Source organism: Sander lucioperca, chromosome 23, assembly GCF_008315115.2.
Source record: "Sander lucioperca isolate FBNREF2018 chromosome 23, SLUC_FBN_1.2, whole genome shotgun sequence".
NCBI classification, from domain to species: Eukaryota; Metazoa; Chordata; class Actinopteri; order Perciformes; family Percidae; genus Sander; species Sander lucioperca.
This window is the reverse complement of record NC_050195.1, coordinates 1969980-1992258: the sequence shown is the minus strand read 5'-3', so window position 1 is coordinate 1992258 and position 22279 is coordinate 1969980. Positions and strand designations below refer to the sequence as shown.

Here is a 22279-nt window from a genome sequence, read left to right as displayed (position 1 = left end):
AATGTTACAAACTCACAAGTGAAAGCACTATTTTTCTCTTTGGCCTATTCTTGAAAAAAAACAAACTATTGTATACTATTTCCTGATTTCTAAAAATTGTTTCTGCAATCAAGCATTTGTGATAAAGTAGAGTTACATAAAGGTCATTCTTGAGAAAGGAAGTCATAGGGAGATGATATTTTGAAAAGACCTCAAAAAAGTTAAACATCACAGAGATGTACAATTAGAGTGTAATATACTGCAGGGTAGATGGTATCTTGTGGCTAGAATTACTTCTGGTTGAGTCATCGTCTCTGTCTCACTAAATGGCTGTGCATCATAGGTGTTTGGTGTTTCAAGCCCCCAACCTCGTCTTCCAGGCAGCACTGCCTGGAAGGCACTAGGATTAGGCAATGGTTAGGGTTAGGGTTAGGTACCTTGAAGTACCTTGACTTCTCTTGTCTCTTCAGCAGTGGGATGTCCGTGCTCTGTAGAGAGAAATCAGATGTTTTCCTTTTTTTTTTTTTTTTAAATTCAGTTTTTTTTCTAATTGATTCTCCCTCCATGAGTTCCTTGCTGAGGAGGACCTGATAAAGTATCTATAGTTGCAGTCGAACTAAAGCAGTGCATGACGTCAGTGCAAAACTTCACCACCTGTTATGTAAAGAATAGGGATTTATTCAGCAGCAACAAGTGACACACAGGCCTCTCAGCACCAGGCACTTAAAGCGTCTTATTGGCTGCTGCAGCTGAGCTAAAACTCACTCACAGCGCCCGTAGACACCACAACATTGTTTTCCCCCCACCGCTGCTCTTTTCTCGCCTGTGGAATCAGCTAAGGAGTAAACAAACACTTCTATCTGGTTTATAGTCATCTTAAGTCTGGAAGGATCTACAGCCTGATAAGACACATATGGGAATGTACACTGTAAAAATGATGACTCCCAAAGGATGACACAGCTCTCCGCACAGTTGTCATTCACCCGCCCTGAGCAATGGTCTTGAAATATCTGCACTTCTTTATTGGTGATTAGAGACAACCTGGCTGTTTTTCTGTGCCATTGGGATACAGGGTGTAATAACATTCTCTGCTCTCCTCAAGCACTAATGATGCATGATGCCAGCCCCGATTACATTGTTTTTTTTTTTTTTTTTAAAGCAGCAACAGGAACAAAAATTGACTTGGACGCAGATGAGTGAGAAGTCAAATAGCCTCTCCTTTGATGTTGCAGTGAGGTCATGTTCAAAGGAAAATATCAAAAAGGTATGTGGGGGAAAATGAGGCAGTGTTTATGTGGGTAAGGTTGTGCACTGATGCTTAATATTAAGTTTGTGTCCGTGTGTATATATACACACTGTATGTGTGTGTGGGCACCTGATAATTAGGCTTATCTTCAAACTCCATGCTGACGACATTGAGTCTTTTATTCGCCAGATGAGATTTTAATGACTTTACAAATCAATCATAAGATCTGGGTCACTGCCACAGAGGTCGGCCTAGACACACACACACACACACACACACACACACACACACACACACACACACACAAACTTCTGTGTCTGCAGTCCTCATTGTTATCATCGTGAAGGACAGAGCATTTTTAACCTCATTTGATGAGATGAGAAGATCGATACCACTCTTATATGCACGGTAAATATAAGGCTATAGCCAGCAGCCGCTTAGCTTAGCATAATTACAACTGAAAACAGCTTGTCTGGTTTTGTCCAAGGGTAACGATATCTGCCCAGCAGCAGCTCTAAAGCTTACTAATTAACTTAAGTTGTATCTAGTCTGTTTAATCCATACAAAAAAGGGTAAGAACAACTATTTGTGGTCTTACACAGAGTTCTGTGTGGGACTATTTCTTGGCTGTTGACGACAAGACTCTTGGCAAGAAAGCGTGCAAGCGTCTTTCCCAAAATGTCAAACTACTCCTTTTACGTTGTAAGAAATGCGTACAACCACTACAACATCTGCCTGTATATGTGTGTCCTTTTACCATCCAGTAATATTTTTTATTATATATTTACACATGATCTGTACAAACAAAGACACCTAAGACAATTATTTCAACATAACTGAAAGAGGTATAAGAGGAACCACATGCCCGGACACATTTTCCCAGTAACGTACTGTATTGTATTTGATAAGCCCCTCCTGATTTCAAGTAATTTATGCACACTTAGCTAAAAACAAGTCATCTGACACCACTCATTTAACATTCCAAACATTTTGTTTCAGTATCTAATTTGATAAGTGAGCTTGTGGATGGGAAAAGAATCCACTCCCAGTCAATAACCGCAAGCCACTCCTGTCAATGTGATAAATGGGAGGTTTAGTGCGGGGATACAAGAGAGTGTTTATAAGTGGAATGGGTCGCCGCTGATTGGGTGCGGTCACAGCAAGGGGGCTGTGGGAGGAAAGCATACATCTAGAAAGTGCTGAGAAATTCTGAGATTTCCCCACAGCACGTTTTTATCAGATACATTTTCTTCCACCTTCAGCTGCAGTCGCACAGCAAGTATCCCTTCCAACTGGTCGCAACTTCTATTTTTGATGATAAGTAAGAAAAGTGAGTGGCGACCTATTGCTTTGTCAGCAAAGCGCCTTATAAAAAACTTTATCAGCAACATTCTTTATGTGGAAATGAGGAAATAATAATCGGCATTGCTGTGTGCAGTAAATTCTTTGACACTTGAATTTTCAGGTCAAGTTGGGCTAATCCACTTCACTCCATGGAAGGTCTATGAAATAGCAGCATGCCAATAAGTGCGGTGCTGGCATCAGCAAATGGCTGTTGATCCTTTGATCCAAACTGTAATCTGAAGACAAAGCGTTTTTTAATTAAAGAGCCTTTTTTATGTTGAGCCACATACCACATTTAAATCAAGCCATTCTCTATCAATCTCCTTGATTTGAGGAATGAAAAGGGCACTTACAAAAATCAGCTTTCTTTTTTTTTTCAGAAATGTTACCATTTAGAAATGAAAAATATATTTTGAACACTATAACCACTAGAAAGATTGATTACGCTCAACTAACTTTTGTCACATCTAGTCCACTTCCCTGGCCTTTCACAAGTTAACATACCTTTCACTTTAGCTTATCAAAGCTCTTACAGCTGCTGCAGTAGAGGAGGTGAGACTCAGTGATATTTAACAATCAAATATGATGTGCCGACTCTCTGTTATGTCTGTGAAGCTGAACATCGCGATGGTGCAGACTTTGCTGTCAGGAGCCACTGCAAAGGCCAGCAGTTGTGTAAGAGATTTAATGGCCGAGCCAGGCAAAGTCAGCAAGGTCCTTTACTCTCTGCTTCTCTCGTTCAGTCGCTCTGTTAGTCTGCCTAAAGAAGACTTTGATGCTCCCATCCTCTAGTCTAGATGCTATGCTGTGTGGGTTTTTGTCTGCTTTTTGTAGTCTTCTGTTTAAATTCATAGTGCTTATGTTGTGAATAATGTTTGAGCACAATTAATAAAACAATGGCTAGATGATATTTTTTTACGTTTAAGTAGGATGAATCATGTTGTCCTCTGTTTGAACTGTCACTTCTAACCACAGCATAAATGCTTGCAAACTTAGATAATCATAGATGGATGCAAGATGTTCATCTGTGTGTACGTATGAGATGACAAATGATCTGAAGTTGTTTTTGCACTTTGCCAACCAAGCTTTTGGGTGTCTCAAGCATTCTTTTTGGGTTCATGTCCCAGCACAGCCAGATGAAAGAGGAGCTATCGGCGCATGTTTGATGCCTGCTGCGTTTATGATAGAAACAGCCCCTTCAGTCATCATGTGCAGTTGTAACAGGAGTCTGCCCAGCTGTTCATTTTGGACCACCAGGGTGGAATGTATACTCAGTATTTATATTCTCCTTAAGATGTACTGTATAGCCAAACAGTGTGCACTTCTCATAGTTTCTTAGATACCTCTCTTGAGAAAAGGTTAAGAGTCCATTTGTACAGAGAGTTGACAGTCTCAGCTCATTAGCTCCAGGGTGAGCAAAGGACTTTGGTACTGTTACTCCAGAAAAATGAGAGGGGATTTACTTGATTCTTTCTGTATTGCAGGTTTCTTTTTTTCACTTGTTGGTTATTCTGTGGTTTTCTCACAAGGACAACATGTAATCCGTAAATCATTTTTTTCACATACTGTTAGATTGGGAAAACACTATAAAATCATCCTGTACTGTAAAAGAAACTACTACTTTTTCTCAGTGACATCAACTGATCTTTTATCTTTAACTTAAAGCTGCATTAATCAATATTGTCATGTTAACAATAAAATCAAACGATATGTAAAGTAAAGATCATCACTCATAGCGACAAACCCACAGAGAAATATCACCTGACTCTGGAAGACAAGGCCCTTTTTAGCATCTTTCAGCTGATTGTTTTGGTTTTACAGCCCACAATTTTAACAGTTCACTGCTCTCATCAACCTGCTCAACGCATTGTCATGAACAGGTCTGTATGATATTGTACGAAAATGTATGCACACCAAAACGTTTGATATCCTACGAAATTAGGAGACCGCCGGCTGGTCAGTGATACTGGCTGGCTATGAGCTCCATGACGCAGAGCAGCAGTTTCTTAAGTTTGTAAGTTTATTTGATTAGGACAATGCACATTAATCAACATTTCTGTAAATGCACCAGTGTTAGCCAGTCGGCTAATTTTCAACTGTAGTCCTAATTACCTAGCATGCGTGTCTTTATGGTGGGAAGAAACCGGAGCACCCAGAGGAAACTCACGCAAACACGGGGAGAACATGCAAACTCCACACAGAAAGGCCCGGAACGACCTGGATTCAAACCCAGAACCTTCTTGCTGTGAGGCAGAAGTGCTAACCACTGAGCCACCGTGCTGCTTTGCGGTGCTGTTGCTAGTTGTTTAAGCCGCTACAAAACTTTGTGACCCGGGCTACAGACCTCTGTTGTATCAGCGGTAGTTGGTGGTTCAGTTACCCGAAAATAGGTGACTTTGAGCCAGGTACGAAGCACCGCGAGCTGCGGTCATTTCGGTGGACAAAATTTAGTCCACAAAATATGAGTGTTTTGCCGTGACGAAAGTTAAGATTAGGCACCAAAATGACTAGTTAAGATAAGGAAAAAGGTTGTGGTTTGGATCAAAAATACTCCTAAAGAACACGCATTTCCTGGGTGAAAGGATTAGTTTTGGCCGGGAAACGAACTCCGCTCTCTGGTTTGAAAGTCCTGTTTGTTAACGCCCACTCATCCAGCCCAACCACTTCTCTATGCAGCCAGCTGTGTTCTTATACAGTGGCTGTCAATGTAGTGAAAAAGACATGGAATGCTTACGAATTACAGTGCTTAATTTTTCGTAGCTTTTTGAACGAATGGTTCATGAGAACAGGCTGACCTGCTAGATGTATACACAAATAACTGTTTGCCACAAGGACTTCATAATGTGATATATGTCAGAAATGGTTTAGAACTGAGACGCCCCAACAGTAATTTCCTGTATCTGTGTCACATGGGTTTCACTACTGCCATGCCTCTTTAGGAGACTAGCGGAAGGTCCTGAGTGTATTGATTCCAATAGGAGAAGTGAACGTGAACACAGATTATGACAGATTCTTTCACCTGTAATCACCAAAGTAAATATTGGACACAAGTATTCACAAGCCACATACCTCCCGAACATTCTGACACTAAAATGGCATTTTTCAGATGGAAAAATCAGTTTGGCAGCTTTGTTTGGCAACACAGATAAGCTAATGTCAACTAATGTTCACAAATGCCACAACTTATTTCTGTTATGCTTAATATGGATTTTAGCTCTGGAAACATCTAATGTTAGCAAAAGAAAATATAAATACATCATGCAAATGTAACTTTTCATCCATCCACATGAAGTTCATCACACTTACAATCAAGGTCGTGCCCACTTAGAAAACAGTAAGTTTGTACCTTTTCATATGTGTAATGGGCTATCTTTAGTTACAGAGAATCTCTGTATATGTCAATGTTGTGTTTACAGCTTGTTATGCTGCCCACAAGTGACTAAAAAAAATCAGTGAATGCTGCTAAAACTTAATTTAGGTTATTGATATTAAGAGTAAACTTAAAAGCTGTAGTTACTATTTTCAGGCGTCTTTTAGAACTAACCACCATTAGTTTATTGTAGTTTAAACATTGCATTCGCATTGTGTATTACCATATACCAGCATGCATTGTTTTGGGATTAACTGTCTGGGGGCCTCCTCTCTTGAGAAATTAGCCTCATGTCTTTTCTCTTATAAAAATGTAAATACATAACCATAATGAAGATTACTATGCACTTCAGCCCCTATGCACACGCTGCTTATTTTAACAGTCACTGAGAGTACCCTTAGATGTTCTACCTTCATTTTAGTGCTAGCACTGTATGAGAGTGGCTCTTAACTTAACTGGAAAAGCTGAAAGGATTATGTGGCATATGAAGACCTGACCTCGATACAACTTCAAAGTTATAGAATAAATGTGACTGGAAAGTAAAGCTGACCAGTGAACCTTGCAAATAAGACTAAAAAGTTGTTGATCGGAGTTAATGTCTTATGAAACAGATTTTTCCTATTTTAGTTATGTTTTAAGTAATTGTACATTACAACAAATATTGAATAAACTCTTTAAACTTGTCAGGTGGGAGACTTTTATTTTTGACTTTAAACAGTTTAAAATGTTTTACAGTGTCTCACAGCTAGTTATCATTATCTAGCAACAGCTGCTAGTCATCATTATCTCCTTCCAGCAGAAAGCTTATTCAGCAGCATCCAATCACAGAGGTGAGGAGAAGTTAGCTCAAACTTTCCATTGACCTTTGGGACCGTAAAATGTCCCCCAACCTTGAGTCACCCGAGCCCCTGCGCCTGCCTCAGAACTTGATACTGAATGGCACCCGGGAGTTTTAATATCATGGGGATTGTGGGTGCTCCTGACTGATAGAGGTTTGGGGTTGGTCTTTGATGTTCGTTGTGCTTCTTAGTGAGGATCAGACTCCAGGGTTTTTGGCCAAAGCCCTCCCGCCTCCCTCTTCCAATTGGAGCAGAGGGGCAGTCAAGATTGAAGGACCAGTTCTACCTTGAGAGAGGAGGATTTTCCCCCCTCTTCTTCTCTTTCCTTTTATTCATTTTTCCCTCCCCCCACTCTTCTTCCTCTCCCTCCCCTTCTTACTTTAATCAGTCTCTCTGGCACCCAGAGTGTCTCTGCATCTGGGAGTAAGTTCATCAGTTCATTAAGGACGCCTCAGCACTGATCGGGCCTCTGAAGTCTTTTCATCAGCACCTTGGGTAAGTGGGAGGTGTGCTTAGGGAGACCAAGAGCGCGTCAAAGGACAGGAAACACACCAAATGGAGTCCAGCTCTAGCCTTGTCCTACCAGACTCTCGTAAATTTCATTTGTACAGATAGTCTGGCCACTCTCCATTGACAAGTGTTAACTTCCTTGAAGGCGGGTACTCTGTTGAAGTTTAAAACTATTGGATCTGCCCAGAGCCACTCTGGATCTGCCATAACCAATCGCTAACGTTTGGTCGTGACGTATGTCATGCGCGTGTGCAACAAGAGGGGAGACCGACAACTATCGGCTTATATTTAGCATTAGCATCGCTAGCGTTAGCCTTAGCCAACTCCTTCACGACAAACAGAGCGAGCTGGAAAATCAAACTTTTCCCGAACCCCGTGGGGAGGATGGCCACAACATCGTGGCCACCAACACAACACAGCAAATATTGTTTTTGATCGGGCTTTAACTTCTGGATATTTGGCAGCATTGCTGCATCTAGCGCACAACCTCAACGTCATCGTTCTCAGCCACTCCCTCTGTTCGCTGATTGAACCGCCAAATATTTGGCTGGAGAAAACCCGAGAATATACCGCGAACCCAGACGGAGTACTGAAGGGAAATGAAAATTGAGCGGAAGTACGTAGGAGGGCGGAGCCAGGCTAGTCCAGCTCTGTCTTGACTGTACAAAAACACTGAACAGTGTGTACACAAACCTGTGACATGGCAAAGGGTCAGGGCAGATGTCAGACAAGTAGTGGACCAGACGAACCCCTGACCCCTGCCAATCAAAAACATGTGTGCCAGTGCTCTAGTTAGGTTGCCTTTCCTGTTGAAAAGACATATTTGACAAATTAACTCTGGGAAACAAAGACCCACTGTGTCATTGCCTGTTGGTGTATGTGATTGACTCTTGTCAAGCGATACCTTTTACTTTTGTCAGTAAGAAGTTGTGGAAACTTCCACTTCTAAACGACACTTACAGAAACCCTATTGTTTTCCCAAAGTGAGTAGATACACGGCAGATGTTGTGGCATGAGAATACACTCATCCTACAGTAAAATTAGACATAACTCTCTGTTTCCCATAGGCTGGGCTGTCAACAATTGCCTGCAGCTATTTATTGTTCAATGTATTACAATTAGCCTCAAGTCAATGCTATTTCTAGCTGAGGAACTGGACTGTTAATTTGTATTATTGCCATAGAGGAAAGCCATAAAGAGTGGAGCTCATTATTCATGTAGTAGCATTTGGGCCATAGCATAATGAGGAGAAGTGGAGCTAATGAATCTGTATCTTTGTCTTGAGGCCCGACCCATAAAGCACAGCTTCATATCTTGCAGACTAGCTCCTCTACCCCTGTCTGTCATTCATCTAGTCTTGCAACTTATCTTTATCATTAACAGTCTTTTAGTACTGATTTATTTTTACACCAGACCTATTTCAAGCTTCATATTTAGTGCCCTCATGTGCCCTTCTTTGTGTCTTCATCACTGTGTCCTTTTGCGTCAGATGCTTATCTCTGTCCAGGCCCTGGTCCGTGCTGTTGGTTCAGCAGATCTCTGCTGCTGACTGAAGCCTTGTGTGTTTGAGTGGCCATGCATGTGTGTATGTGTGTCTGCCTACTTGCATTTATGTGTACAGTTGGAGGACTTCCTGTTGTGCTGTGACATGGATGCTGATATTTGCTGTCACTGCAGTTCACTTGGAGCTGTTATTCATTCGCTACTTAGAGTTTTGGAACTGCACACACAGAGCTTTGTAGCTTTGTTGTTTCAATTGAGATATTTCTTTTATTTTTTTGGTTCTGCTTCTCACTGGTTTGAAGTGGGTGTAACTCAATTGATAAAAGGTGATGTCACCTATCTCTGAGCACCAATCAGGACCCACATTAATGAAGATCTGTAGATCGTTGCATGGCTGGCTGGCCTAATCTATCTCACCTGTGCAGACATAGTTTATAAAGATTTAGAGATTAAAGTGAGTTTTGAAATGAATTACTGGTTTTAATACACAAAATACATTGGGTATTATACAACGGTGCCGGTTGGGTGTGTGATGAACAGTGGCAATGATAGCCACAATAAAGATAATGACTAGAAATAGTAGTTGTAGTAGTTCATGGTGTTGCAGGGCACTGCAGAGCGCTACAGGGCATAGCAGGGCACGGCAGAGCACAGCAGGGTGTAGCAGGATGTGGCAAGACGTTGCAGGACGTAGCAGGGTGTAACAGGGCACAGCAGGGCGTAAGTTATGAGTGATATATTTTTGCCACTGTACAATTCCCACCATGTGTTCCACATGGCTCAACTCAGTCTGATTTACAACCTATGAAATGCATTTGTGATGTTAAGAGTAAGGATATTCACCGATGAAAGTATGCAAAGTTATGGGGGCAATAATATGTCATTTGAAAGCTGTCAGCTTGATTTAGAGACTCGAGCCATGAAAACATCCAATAAAAATCTACTTTGTTGGCAAGCGTGCATACAGGCAGACATGCACATATAGGCACACACACACACACACACACACACACACACACACAGATTATTCACAATCCCCTGACTGCGCTTACACAAATGACATTTTCACATGTTAAAGGTCAAAAATGAAATAAATTTGGTCACTACAGCTTCTATGGCGGAAAGGGAGTCATCAGTATAAAAAACATTACTTACTTCAGGTTGAAAAACTGCCAGATTAACTGCGGAGGAATTCATGCTTGACCACATTAAGTTTCATATCCTTCAGCGAGCAGATTCTTGAGCGGCATGTTTCAGACAGGATGGAATGCTTCTCACATTAAAGAGAAATATGTTGATTATAGAAGAATCTTAATTTGTTGGGGGATAACACTTTTTTTTCATCCTGATCTCGGATGTCCATGCTGATTACTAATAGAATAATGGTTTTAAATTAAAAAAAAAAAAAAACAAGTAAGAAAAGAAAGTGGCAATGATGTTTTTTTAAACATCTACGTTTACCCTTTTTTTTAAAGAGCCAAAAGTAGGAGGAAGCCAAGGTTGCAGCTGTTCTAGCACAGAAAACACGATCGTTCCTCATCTATAATATATGAGTCACTAAAAGACTCCTTTAGCTTTTCAAGTTGTTTACATGATGCAAACAACAAGATCTAACAGGTCCTTGCAGTGTGGCATGAATGCATGCTCCCATGTGTTTTTGTATTTACGTCAAATTGAGCTCTTCTGAAGATGAGCAGGTGGGAGATAGAATTACAGAATTTTAGATATGTCATCTCGGAGATATTCCCTTTCTTCTCATGCATGGCAAGACTTTAGCATTTATTTTAATATATTAACCTTTTTCTGTTTCTTGATCTGATGCAAATATTTAGGTCATAAATGTTTTGGCTATGTATTTGTGCCAAAGGCAGCCTTTTCTCTTGACTGCTGAATCCAAAACAGCCCAAACATTACTCTGGAAATGTCACCTCCTTAATGCCTTCGCTGTAATACTAGAATATTGTTCACCCAGCATGTGAATAAGTTCATTATGTTTTCCACCACATCTGACAGGAAGGTTTCAACCTTTTTTTGTTCAGACTTTCACTGTTTTGGTTACTTAACTTGGGGAAAAAAAAGAGTATACCATATTACAACAAAAATCCATACATTACCATAAAAATCCTGACAATATAATTATCTCACAGTACTGTTTCATAGGGGCTGTGATTACATTATGACACACTGTGCAGCTTGTGTTTGTATGTATGTGTGTGTACATATATATGTACTATATTTATTCTAATAATCCATTAAATGTGGCACTGATTTTGTTCCCAGAAAAATGCTGCAGTTTCAGAATTCGGTAACTACTCATTTCCGTCTTTCTTCCCATCTCTCCCTCCCTGTTTTCTCTGTTTCTGTCTGCAGCCAGCCATCAAACTAAAAATCAATAAGCCATAAAGAGAATGGAGAAGCTTCTTATTTACATCAGTGTGAATAGAGCGGTGGTTTGTCTCTCCTCTTATCCTCTTTATACACTTCAGGTAGAAGCATTCAGTTTCCCTACAATGACAGGCTGTCCAGATAAGAAGCTAAACTCTCCTAAAATGCTGAAGCATAAAGGACAGGACGAGGGCTGTGAGCCTAATGCGTAGCCACTGCCTCTGGGGTAACTGCATGAAAATATAAGTTTAGAGATTGACGTTTCCAAACTGTGTGTATTGGGTTTTGAGCATGTGCATGATCACACGTCCCATCGAGGGTAAAGAGCAGGAGTGATTCATAAGGCCACAGGGGGGCCCCAGAGACAGGACGTAAGGAGGAGAAATTCATGATGACATGGACTGTGGGACTTCATGCAGAACTCCTTCTCACTGAAAGCTGTAAAGCAACTCAATACTGACTCTTTGATCATTACAATTTGTGTTGTTTGTTGCTTCGCATCATGTGAATCGTGAGAACATTTGAGGTAAACCTTTTTCTATTTCAGCATCTGTAATCCTCTTATGGGTTCATGTTAAAAAGGGGTTCTTCTTATTTCCAGGGACAGGAGCTCACCAAAATAAGATGACATGACATTGGTCCCAAAAGCAGTTTGCTTTTTCAGAGACATTTTCATCCACATGATCACTTTAAGAAGATGCTGTATCTAGTGTCAATAACCTGTGTTTTAGCCTGTTAACTACAAATTTATGTTGTTTTAGGCTGTATCTCAGTAAATTATTTTCTCAACCACACCACATGTGTTTAGATTGATGTCCTACCCTATAGGCAGCCATTTGTTCCTTTTCATTTCACCTAAAAAAATGTTTTGACTTCCAGACAAACTTGCTTGAGATCAATAATCGTCACAATTTGCAGTTGCCCTAAAGCACAGTCTTGCAATCTCTCAATATTGATGTGTGAGTCAGTTGATCTATCTTTGCTTTTTGCCTCTGCCAGGAGTTTAAGTTTTCTGTCATGTTCATCTTTTTGTCAGCATAATATCTCAAAAATTGGAACATGGATTTCAATGAAATTTTGAGCAAGGTTAGGCCATAGGCCACGGAACAAGTAATCAGGATGTGGTGTAGTGTAATTCTTCTAAAAATATTTAACATTGTGAGATTTGTTCTCCTTTCGTGCTACTTACTTCAATAAAACAAAATGCATCCTAATATTATCTATCACCAGATAAAGACTAAATATTTCTAAACATTCTCTATTGTTAGAATAACAAATTAAAATGATCTTGCAGCCTTGGCAGAGACATGCGCTCACTGAATGCTTCTGGATTTGAATTTTCAACAACATAGTTTGTCACTGTAATGCTCTTTGGCAGTACATTCCCAACTCTTGGACTTAGGCTTTGGAAGCTGATCTCCATAGCATATTAAAATGAATAAATGTAGGAAATCAAACTTGAACAGTTAGTTCTTATTTGTCTGTAGTGAATGTTTGAATCTAAAAAATGTTGTATTCTTTAAATTTTAGTATAATACTCAAAATGACCTTCAAATGGAAAGGTGCAAACTTTGAAACTTCAAGCCTCACTGTTCTGTTTAATTAGAGCGCAGGTGACAATGCTGTAGACTCACCTCGATCAATCTTGTTTGTTTAAGCGACAGTTGATAATAATGGCAGAGACAGCACTTCTCCTGACTGGGCCGCCATCTCATCTGACCTGTTGTCTGAGTGGCAGCCCCTCCGCCATGATCAGTGCTGCATTTACTGTGACTTAATACAGCAAATAATGTGGCATGTATTCTTTCTCCAGGGAGCAGCTGACTGTTGAGACCAATTGGTCCCAACTGTCAACGAGTCTCTTCGTCTTTTAGACTCCTTTTCTGCTTTTGAATCACTTTTCGGGAGTCGGAAGCAGTCGACAGCTAGAACAACAGAGGAGAGTAAAGGGATTCATATTAGAAAGAAGAAGCACAGTTTCTCATTGTTGATGTTGTTGACCAATTTAAGATGCTGTACAGTATGTGTTCCAGATAGAGATTCAGATTCAAATGTTCATTTCATGAGTCTGTGAACTACTAAAAAGTCTCTGTTGAAATATTGATTGTTTGCTAGGGTAAAAAAAATTGTTATTCCGAGGAACATTCAAGTTTTACTGTAGCCTCGATGCAAGTTTGCCTCTCAGTGAGATGCTTATTTAGGTAAAATCAGCAACATCTATTTTAGTTGTAGAGTAACAGATTATTTATAGTATTTCTGTCCTGACGTGTAATGCATAGGAAAATGACAGGAAAGTGTTGCAACCTGGGCTTAAACCTGTTTCTTCTGCACATGGTAGGCAACCCAACCTGCTGCAGTACTGGTCCCCACACACTCAATGCTACTGTTGTGCATGTGTGCATTTCTGTAAAGCTTGTGTGCCTTCAGTAACTGATTCAGCGGCTGATATTGAGTGAATGTTACAGTCAGTAATGACTCATGATATGGTTGGGAGGGAGCTCTGAGATGGAATGTAGGAAAAGAAACAAGCAACCCCTGAGGGCTTGGACAACATACTCAACCTTAATCCTCAGCAGAGAGGTACACAACTCACCCATCCCCCCAACTGCTTCCCATATCCCCTAACCTTGTAGTCTACCACCATCCCTGTGTAAACTGACCTTTGTGTTTATTCTGCTGCATCAAGAGCCAATAACTGGGTAGTAGGGGTGTAACGGTACGCAAAAATGACGGTTCGGTACGTACCTCGGTTTTAAAGTCACGGTTCGGTTCATTTTCGGTACAGTAAGGGAAAGAAATGTTACATTAAACTGCAGGTTGTTTATTACTATAAACTTTTTTTTAACAATTTGTTTACACTTTTTAATCAAATATAATAAATAAAATATATATAAAACAAAAAAATAAGAAAATACTGCTGCAAAGTTCTCCACTAAATAAAATACTCTGTCTCAAACCAATATCACATAATAAAATATAATGAAAAATATAAATAAATAACTATGGATTACAGTGCAGCATTATCAATCCCAGCTTGTCAACAACCGAGTATGGTCGTAGATCAGCTGCTATAAAAACACCAATTGCTTTCGTTATTGCGTTGGCCTGATCGGAATTACCAGCAAAGGTCTGTTTAAATGCCAACGGGAGCTGCGTTTGAATTACGGTCGTTTTTTTCCTTGTAGTAGTGATGTTCACACACGCGTGATGCCTTTTCAAGTGCGTTAGCAACGTCGGCACACTGCTTTCGTCTTATCGACTAGTCTTTGTCCGTTGACGTATTTCACTGGGAAACCGAAGTGTTCCCAAACAGGAGACCTTAATGATATGGGTGGCTCTTCAAGCTCCGGCTTGTCCGTACTGTCTATGGGATTGTCTGCATTGGCCATGACGCTAGCTAGCGAGAGGCTGGGCTAAAGCGTGCCGTGTATGTTGTTGTACAGCACGCGGTGTGTGATTTTTATTTTTTTGCCCAAACCACTTCAGCGGAAATCCCGCCCTGCAGTCGATTTCATTGGTTTAGGTTACAGTGACGGCGGGTAGGTTTAGAGATCAGTGTTTGGTGTAGGCAATCTGTACAGTGATTGACATATTGACATGACCAATGAACTTTAGAATCAGCTGCAGGGCGGGATTTGCGCTGAACGCGGAGACTTCCGCCACTTAATATGTTCGTGTGGAAACACGAAAATTGACCTATGTTCCGCACACAGAAGATTGCACACCGTACCGAAAGCCCTGTACCGAAACGGTCTGGTACGAATACACGTACCGTTACACCCCTACTGGGTAGTTAAAGCTGCTATAATAATTTTTTATTTTATTTTAACAATGGATCAGATCATTATGTGAATGTGAAAGGGGTTGCTTATAGTGATACATCCACAGATCATTACCACTAAGGTCTTATGGTCCACAAGTTTACTGTTTTGGTTCACTTTCAGCACTCTTGTCTGTGTCACTTCCAGCTGCAGCAGGCAGATGTTTCCAGTGAAAAATCTTTGATTAACCCACTGTACGCCAACTGTCCATCACTAAACAGCACACAGACAAAGTAAGTGGCTAGCTGGTGAACATAGTGGAGTCTTGAAGCTCAAATCAGAGCTAAAAGGCGAATTAATATTGGACTATAAATATTCATGGCCAGAAACATCCCTCCAAATGCATGCTAATGTTGCTCTGTATAACTGGATGCTGGATAACAAGTGTTTGCAAAGTCCACTTTATGTCAGTGTTGTGTTTACAACTCATGCTGCCACATGTTGTTATGTGGCTTACTGTTAATATAAAATATTGTATAGCTGCTCTAAACTACATCACATTTCTCCAGTGACTGCAGGCGTTCTTGTGTACATCAAAATATATTTGTTGGAAAACTGTAGGTAGATTCTGCATATGCAGCACATACAGCGAGCCCAAGTTAATATTAACCATCAGACAGAAAAGTCTGTGAATGAGAGAAATACCACAGAGGCACTCAGACAACTCTTGCTGAGCCCACCACCCTTTTTAAATACATCCAACAGCCCCTCCTCTACACACTAACTTATGGGCCATAAGCAGCTATAGCAGAGCTTGTGGGATTTTCTGCACCATCGTATTTCCATAACCGCCCATCCCAAACTGCTCCTTGGCACTTGGAAGCATGGTGCCAGCCAGGGCTATCTGCTTAGACAGCTGTGGGCATTTTTGTCATTCGGTCTTTATTGTCAGAGCCAATTTCAACTCCTCAGATTAACATCTTTCACAAGTTTTGTTTTTTCAAGTTGAAATACTTGTGGTCGGTTGTTTTCCACTTCTAGTTTGAAATGCAAATTGATGACATGCCTGGATAGTATGTCGACATCAGGGTTTGTTATTTGATAGGTAGACATACTTTATGATCTATTACATTGCACAAAATAACAGGCTTAATTGGGAAACTCAAATTATATCCATCCCTAAATGCTATGTTATTTAAAGCCTTTGAACAAAGTTCCCGCCGTTTGCCCACTGTACAGTTAGAACTGGCTTAAAGCCTGGGAGGCATCTACTCTACACAGAGGGCTTTCATTTACTCCCTGCATGCAGGATACACACATACACACAAATAGCCATGTAACCATAGCATGAGAGAGTTGCCATTCACTCATTCACTGAAATGGAGTCTGTTTTTTCATGGTCATCCTTTTTTTAGGTTTGACGCAATCCTTAGTACTACAATGCTGTAAACATCATCAGCCAAACTGGGGAGGCACAAACATAATATGGCACATTTCTAATATTTTATCTCATGGAAATGTCTCCATCTTCCTTACTTTTTCTCTCTTTCAAAAATCCATCAGATGTGCACCGGTTCCCATGATTTTGTCAGCGAACTATTCATTGGGAAAGTATGTAGGTCAATCTGCTTTGCTCTTTATCTAAAGCCACACAGATATGTGGCAATATGATGAATATTTCATATCTATACAATCAGTGATGGTTGTCTTTGTGTTCAGAAGGCTTAGTAGTCTAAAAGGCAATCATGAGGGGGAAGGGAGGCACATGTGAAATATTAAATCTGGCTTTTCTATACTTGGACTTTTAACTGGGATGTTTTATGATATCTGAGTGGCACAGAATCAATTCAGAGAGAGAAATTGTGCCTGTGTAAAACTAAGCCTGTGGTCCGGTCCATGTGGATTGATGCTCTTTTAACGTGTTGCCTGGTTATGGTTGATCCTTTGCTCGCTGTAATCCATTTTCTGGTGTTTAGTCAGTAAGCACGGACATCACATGTCCATTTGCTTCGGCATATTACAGACGTGTCACAGGCTCAGAGCTCAAATTAGGGTAACCTGTGTACAGAGTTAATAAATTAGTAAATTTATAAGATTATGGTTTACTTTCCAGAGTGGGTCTGTGTCAGCAAAATGTCCTTTTACAACAAGAAACAGACTAGTTCTCACTTTTTTTAATGGCCATAAAACTTTCTTTAATAGTTCAAAGGTGTTTTTGCTCTCTCTGTGTCTGCCCTACCAACAATGATTCATACTTTATTGTTCTTGTCTGGCAATGATCACTGTGTGCTGAGGACATTTCTGTGGGTCAGACAATTGTTCCAAGCACTTTGTTAAAAGAGAAGAAATGTTTTTGCTTCATGAGAGAAACTAAGTGTCTTTGAGGATGGTGAGGTGGATTTTTTTTCTGGATAGAGGGTTAAATCTTTTCTCTCCCAGCCAACCACTGTTGTATTTTTTTCTTGTCACAGCTGATGTCTTCGGCGCGGTAGATCTGAACAGCTCCACTGTGTCTCTCTTGTATACACACACATGCTGTAATGCTTCCCTCCTTTACGCTCTTTAATTCTCTGTAAATTCAACCAGTGAGTGAAGGGCTTGGTGTGTTGGGTTGTGCATGTGTGCATTCCTGCCTCTGGTAGCCTGAACATCTCATCACATGTGAGCAGTACAGGCTGTCTGGAGTAGACGGACAGAGAAAAAGATGAAGAAAGAAGGAAAATAGGACGAGGTGAAGCCAGTCATTGTAACAGAGTGTGGCTCTGAGCGGTCGGCTGATGACGTGAAGCGCTGCACACACATCTGGAACAGCTTGTGCAGCTGCACCTGAAGAGAAGGGCTCCTCCGCAAAGCCTCTGCCTGCACTTTCTTTTTCTCCAGTGCTCTTTTTTTTCTTTTCTTTTTTTCTTGCTGTCTTTAAGTCTTCCTCTCTCTGGTCTCCGTCTGCCGGAGCACTGGAATGGTTACCCGCGGAGCATCAGCAAAGAAGAGCAAGTGAACCGAAGCGGAAGAGAAGAGGAGAGGGAAAGCACAAGAGGACAGTAACATGGGGAAGAATTATTAGGCATGAGGTAGGAGAGAGAAGTTGACAACCAGAGCAAGTGAAGGAGAGAGGGAGCGTGATAAATTTACAAAAAAAGAGAGGGGTGGAGAGTGAGAGAGTGTGAAAGACGGGAAAGAGAAGCATTGAGGGGATTAAAAAGCTGGAATGCGCTGACACTGGAGACCTTAGTTTCTGTTTGCATTTGGCACAGCAAGTCCTGTCACTCCACACACACACGCTCACACACACACACACACACACACACTCACACGCTGTTTGCTTTGGAGGATGATCCCAGGAGGCCACGCCAGGAGAAGAGAACACCTTCCAAGGAACTGGTAACCCCCCCACCCCTCACCCTCAGCTTGCCTTCCCAAAAGTGCCCTCCCTCTGGCCCTCTCAGTCTACCTGCATGAGTCACAACACGCTGGAGCTGGAGAGTCACAGAGTCACACTCACTGAGAGCTTAGAATCCCTGGATTGCCCACGGGACACAGCTGCAGTCACCCTGGCTGAGAAAGACAGAGGAGCTATACCGATCTGCTGACCTGCAGGATGTCCAAAGCCTCCAGGCTGGCCCGGCCCCCCTCAATAGGGTCCAGATCCAAGCTGCCCTCCCCCAGGAAGGAATGCCCTGGCACGGCCGGTCGAGCCCGGGTTCTGAGCGTGGGGGAAAAGCTAATGAGGGCAGGTAGCGACGGTATCCTGAGCAGACAGAAGTCTTTAAAGGCCACTATGCCACAGCACAAAGCACAGAGCGAGACCCAGACTGAGACTCCGACCCCCAGCCAGAGTCCAGCTGAGAGGGGCCAAAACATGGAGATGGTCCCTCCCAAGAGCATGATCAGCACAACAAAAGCCTCAAGTCAGCAGCAAGGCTCTGTGCACAGTAAGTAATAAACCAACTTCATTATCTGAATGCCAACTTGTCTCCAATAATCTTTTGGTCTATCCCCAAAATGTATGGTGTGATATGGTTTGTGCATGCAGGGGAACAGGCGTTTTATGCTTGTTGTGTGTCCCCTCTAATGCTACTTCATTCTATTGTGTATTGATTAGGTCCTCAGGTTATCTGTGATCTCCTTCCTACCCTGTGGCAAAGGATGGGAGGCTCACGTCACAGCCATAATTAACAGGCATTCGGACCAAAAATAGCACAGTGTTTAAAAAAAAAAAAAGAAAGGTTCTGCTGGGGGGTGGGCATGCTGTTGCAGATACAAGTGAGAAGTTAAATCAAGGAAGTTCAGTTTGAGTAAGTTATCGCAGTGGCAGTGATTTTGTTTTTTATCTTAAAAATCATGAGATAAACTGTACTAGTAAACATAATAACATTGTTTATTTTACAAGGTAGTCTATCAGGAATGCACACTTACACTGATTAGCCAAAAGATTTGCTGGGCAACCCTGCATTTTCTGCTGCATGATCCTGCATTTCACCAGAACCCCGCTGTGCCAGTGCATTGGTGTCATTGAAATGAATGAGGATGCGTAATGTTTCGACGCAGTGCTATTGTCAGTTTGAAGTTAACACGACCTTGATGGAAAAGAGAGGAGTGTCTGCTCATGGGATCTCTGTCTCTATCCCATGCCTCGGTCTCTGTGGGGTGCAGATTAAGAAATGGGGGGTCAAGAGGTTGAGAAAAGTGGTCTTATCATTCCCTTCTGGCCTTCTCACCAGATTCCCACTCTGCAGGGCGCCAGCTTTCATGGTTTTGTCAGGTCACAGTCATCTCACACTCTTAAAGGCAACTTGACCAAGATTGATCAGAGGATGAATTTGTGTATTTTTTCCCATCTGTTAAAAATGTTTCCTGTCAATCACTCTTTAATCATACCTAACTGTTCGGCTTTTAATCAAATACACTAGTGGGGAAGCGTAAGGGGGGTTTTAAGTGTGGGGGTGACATAGATGTAGGCAACAGGGGTGAGTCAAGCAAAAGAGTGACAGAAGGAGGTCAGGAATGTGAGCAGGGCATGCTGGGAAATCAACAGGTCTTGAGCTGTGTCTGCTTGTGAATCCCTCCCTGCAATAAAGACAGGTTATGGGTTATAAGGGGGCAGGTTTGTACTGGAAACCAGATGTTCTTGTCTGTGCAGCTTCCAGCCTCTTCTGTACACAAACAAAGGGTCTTTCTGCAGAGCTGATTCACTTCTCAAGAGTTAGGGTCAGTTTGCCTTTAGTTCATTTGGTCCTAAATGTGCGTTGAAACCACTCTGATGGAGTAAGTAAACTTTACTGCAATAAAGAATCGAAATTTCTACCTAAACATTTTAATGGAACGTCTAAATTTGAGGACATGGAAAGTGACCCAACCCCTCTTTTTACAGTCTATTTTTCTTTTGTCTTCTTTTCTCATGTTCTCCCTCACTCATCGTTTTTTGTGTGTTTCTTGGTCTTTCTTCTCTCTAACACCCTCTCCACTATTGTTTCTCTCTGCGTCTCTCCTCTTCATTCCTTTTCTTCCTGTCATATTTTGACAGCATTTGAAGGGCATTCGGTTATGGAAAGATGCCGTAGCCGCCCACACACATATACAGTACGCAGACCATCAAAAAGATTAAATGAACAGTGTGTATTCGCTGCATTTCGCACAGGGCGCATTTGTCTTCAGAGACAGCGAGAACTCTGTATAGTTCTTGTTATGGACAGTGACTTTGAAGTTTCTCATTGAAAAGGCAGTGCTCGAACAGTCTAGTCTCTCTAGAAACTAGCCATACACTAGACTGATTCCACAGCCCTTTGATATATAAATGTCGTTGGCTACATGGAGCCATGTGCTGCTTAAGTATTTGGATTTTATAAAGCCCAGCACAATTAAATACCCTTTCAGTGCAGGCTAATGGGAAGCTTATCATGTTCCCTATCCATTTATGGTTTGTATACAAACAAGAATGGTTGATGTGGGGGGTTCAGACCGTGCCAGGTCCTCATCCCTCCAGATAATGCCAGTTACAGTGCATGAGGGCAGCTAAAGCACAGACCCACAGGGTCATACAGAGCTGAAGCACACCGCACTGGCAGATGATAAGTGCGTATGACAGGCAACATTACTGTGTGAAAGCTTCAGAGCTGACTGCTGAGCGCCAAAGGGCCCAATTTCATCCTTAAAGTGGCAACTTCCACCGAAAGTGAAATCCGGATCATCCAGAGATTATATAATACGTGTCTTGAGAACCGGTTCAAGTATGACATTATTACCGTGGTATGACATTGCATCAAACCACGGTTCAGCAACATTTTGGCTTACTCCTTTAGGCATCCTGGATTTACATCTTTATGTATTCTTGATTTATTATTATGTACACTACATGGAAAAACCATGTGGACACACCAACATTACACCCATATATGAACATCTCATTCCAAAACCGTAACAACCTCCACCCTTCTTGACAAGATTGGTAACTTGGCTGCAGGGGTTTGCTCTCAGCAACAAGAGCATTATTGAGGTTGGGCACCAATGTTTGCTGATAAGGCCTGGCCCATGAAATTCTTTCCAAAGGTGTTGGATGGGGTTAGGGTCAGCGCTCTGTTCAGCCCTGACAAGTTTTTCCACACCAAACTCTGAAAACTATTTCTTTATTTAACTTGGTTTGTGCACAGGTCCTGTTTGTCCACATACTTTTGGTCATATAGTGTAAGTCTTGTCTCCCCCCTCCCCTCCCCCTATGCAATGCAAATCCTTTCTCCCTTCAGAGATAAGTTTATTAATCAATTACCTCTCTTCTATTACTTTTAAAGTGAGTCTACATAACTTTTGTAATAGTGACAAATTTTGAGATAATAGTAAATGCTAAAACATAGTGTAACATAGCATAACAAGCAAGTGAACGCACTCTTTAATGTCAGCTATGCAGCAATGTCTACATAAATTTGCAATGTAACGCTAACCGACACAACTGGGACCACCACATATTTTTTATCTGCACTAAGTAAGGAAGCATAAAGCAGTCCCTCCAGAAAAACGTGATTATGCAATCACATAATTCAATGCATAATCAGCCAAAGTCCGCATATTTATGCGGGGGCCACATTTTTTCAAATACGCTGCACTTTCAATTCAATTTCAATTCAATTTTATTTATAGTATCAAATCATAACAAGAGTTATCTCGAGACACTTTACAGATAGAGTAGGTCTAGACCACAGTCTATAAAGCCCCAACAATTCCAATAGTTCCCCCAAGAGCAAGCATTAGCAGTGGCTATTGCGACAGTGGCGAGGAAAAACTCCCTTTTAGGAAGAAACCTCGGCAGACCCAGACTCTTGGTGGGCGGTGTCTGACGGTTGGGGTTATG

At 41.5% G+C, this 22279-nt stretch overlaps 1 protein-coding gene across 19 annotated transcripts in view; it reads left to right on the top strand.

The window, feature by feature from the left end:
- si:ch211-285f17.1 (sickle tail protein homolog) overlaps nt 1-22279 on the top strand; it is a 110241-nt gene that overhangs the window by 4544 nt on the left and 83418 nt on the right. For 5 of the 19 annotated variants that reach the window (XM_035998056.1, XM_035998055.1, XM_031304884.2 and 2 more), the window contains exon 1: nt 17842-18869. The exons of 1 other annotated variant lie outside the window; for it this stretch is intronic. In XM_035998056.1, coding sequence (XP_035853949.1) covers nt 18536-18869 — 334 coding nt within the window. In that variant the 5' untranslated portion in view covers nt 17842-18535. Of the gene's footprint in view, nt 1-17833; nt 18870-22279 lie in introns of those variants that run through there. 13 more of the 19 variants (XM_035998051.1, XM_031304872.2, XM_031304871.2 and 10 more) reach the window with 6 other exon arrangements.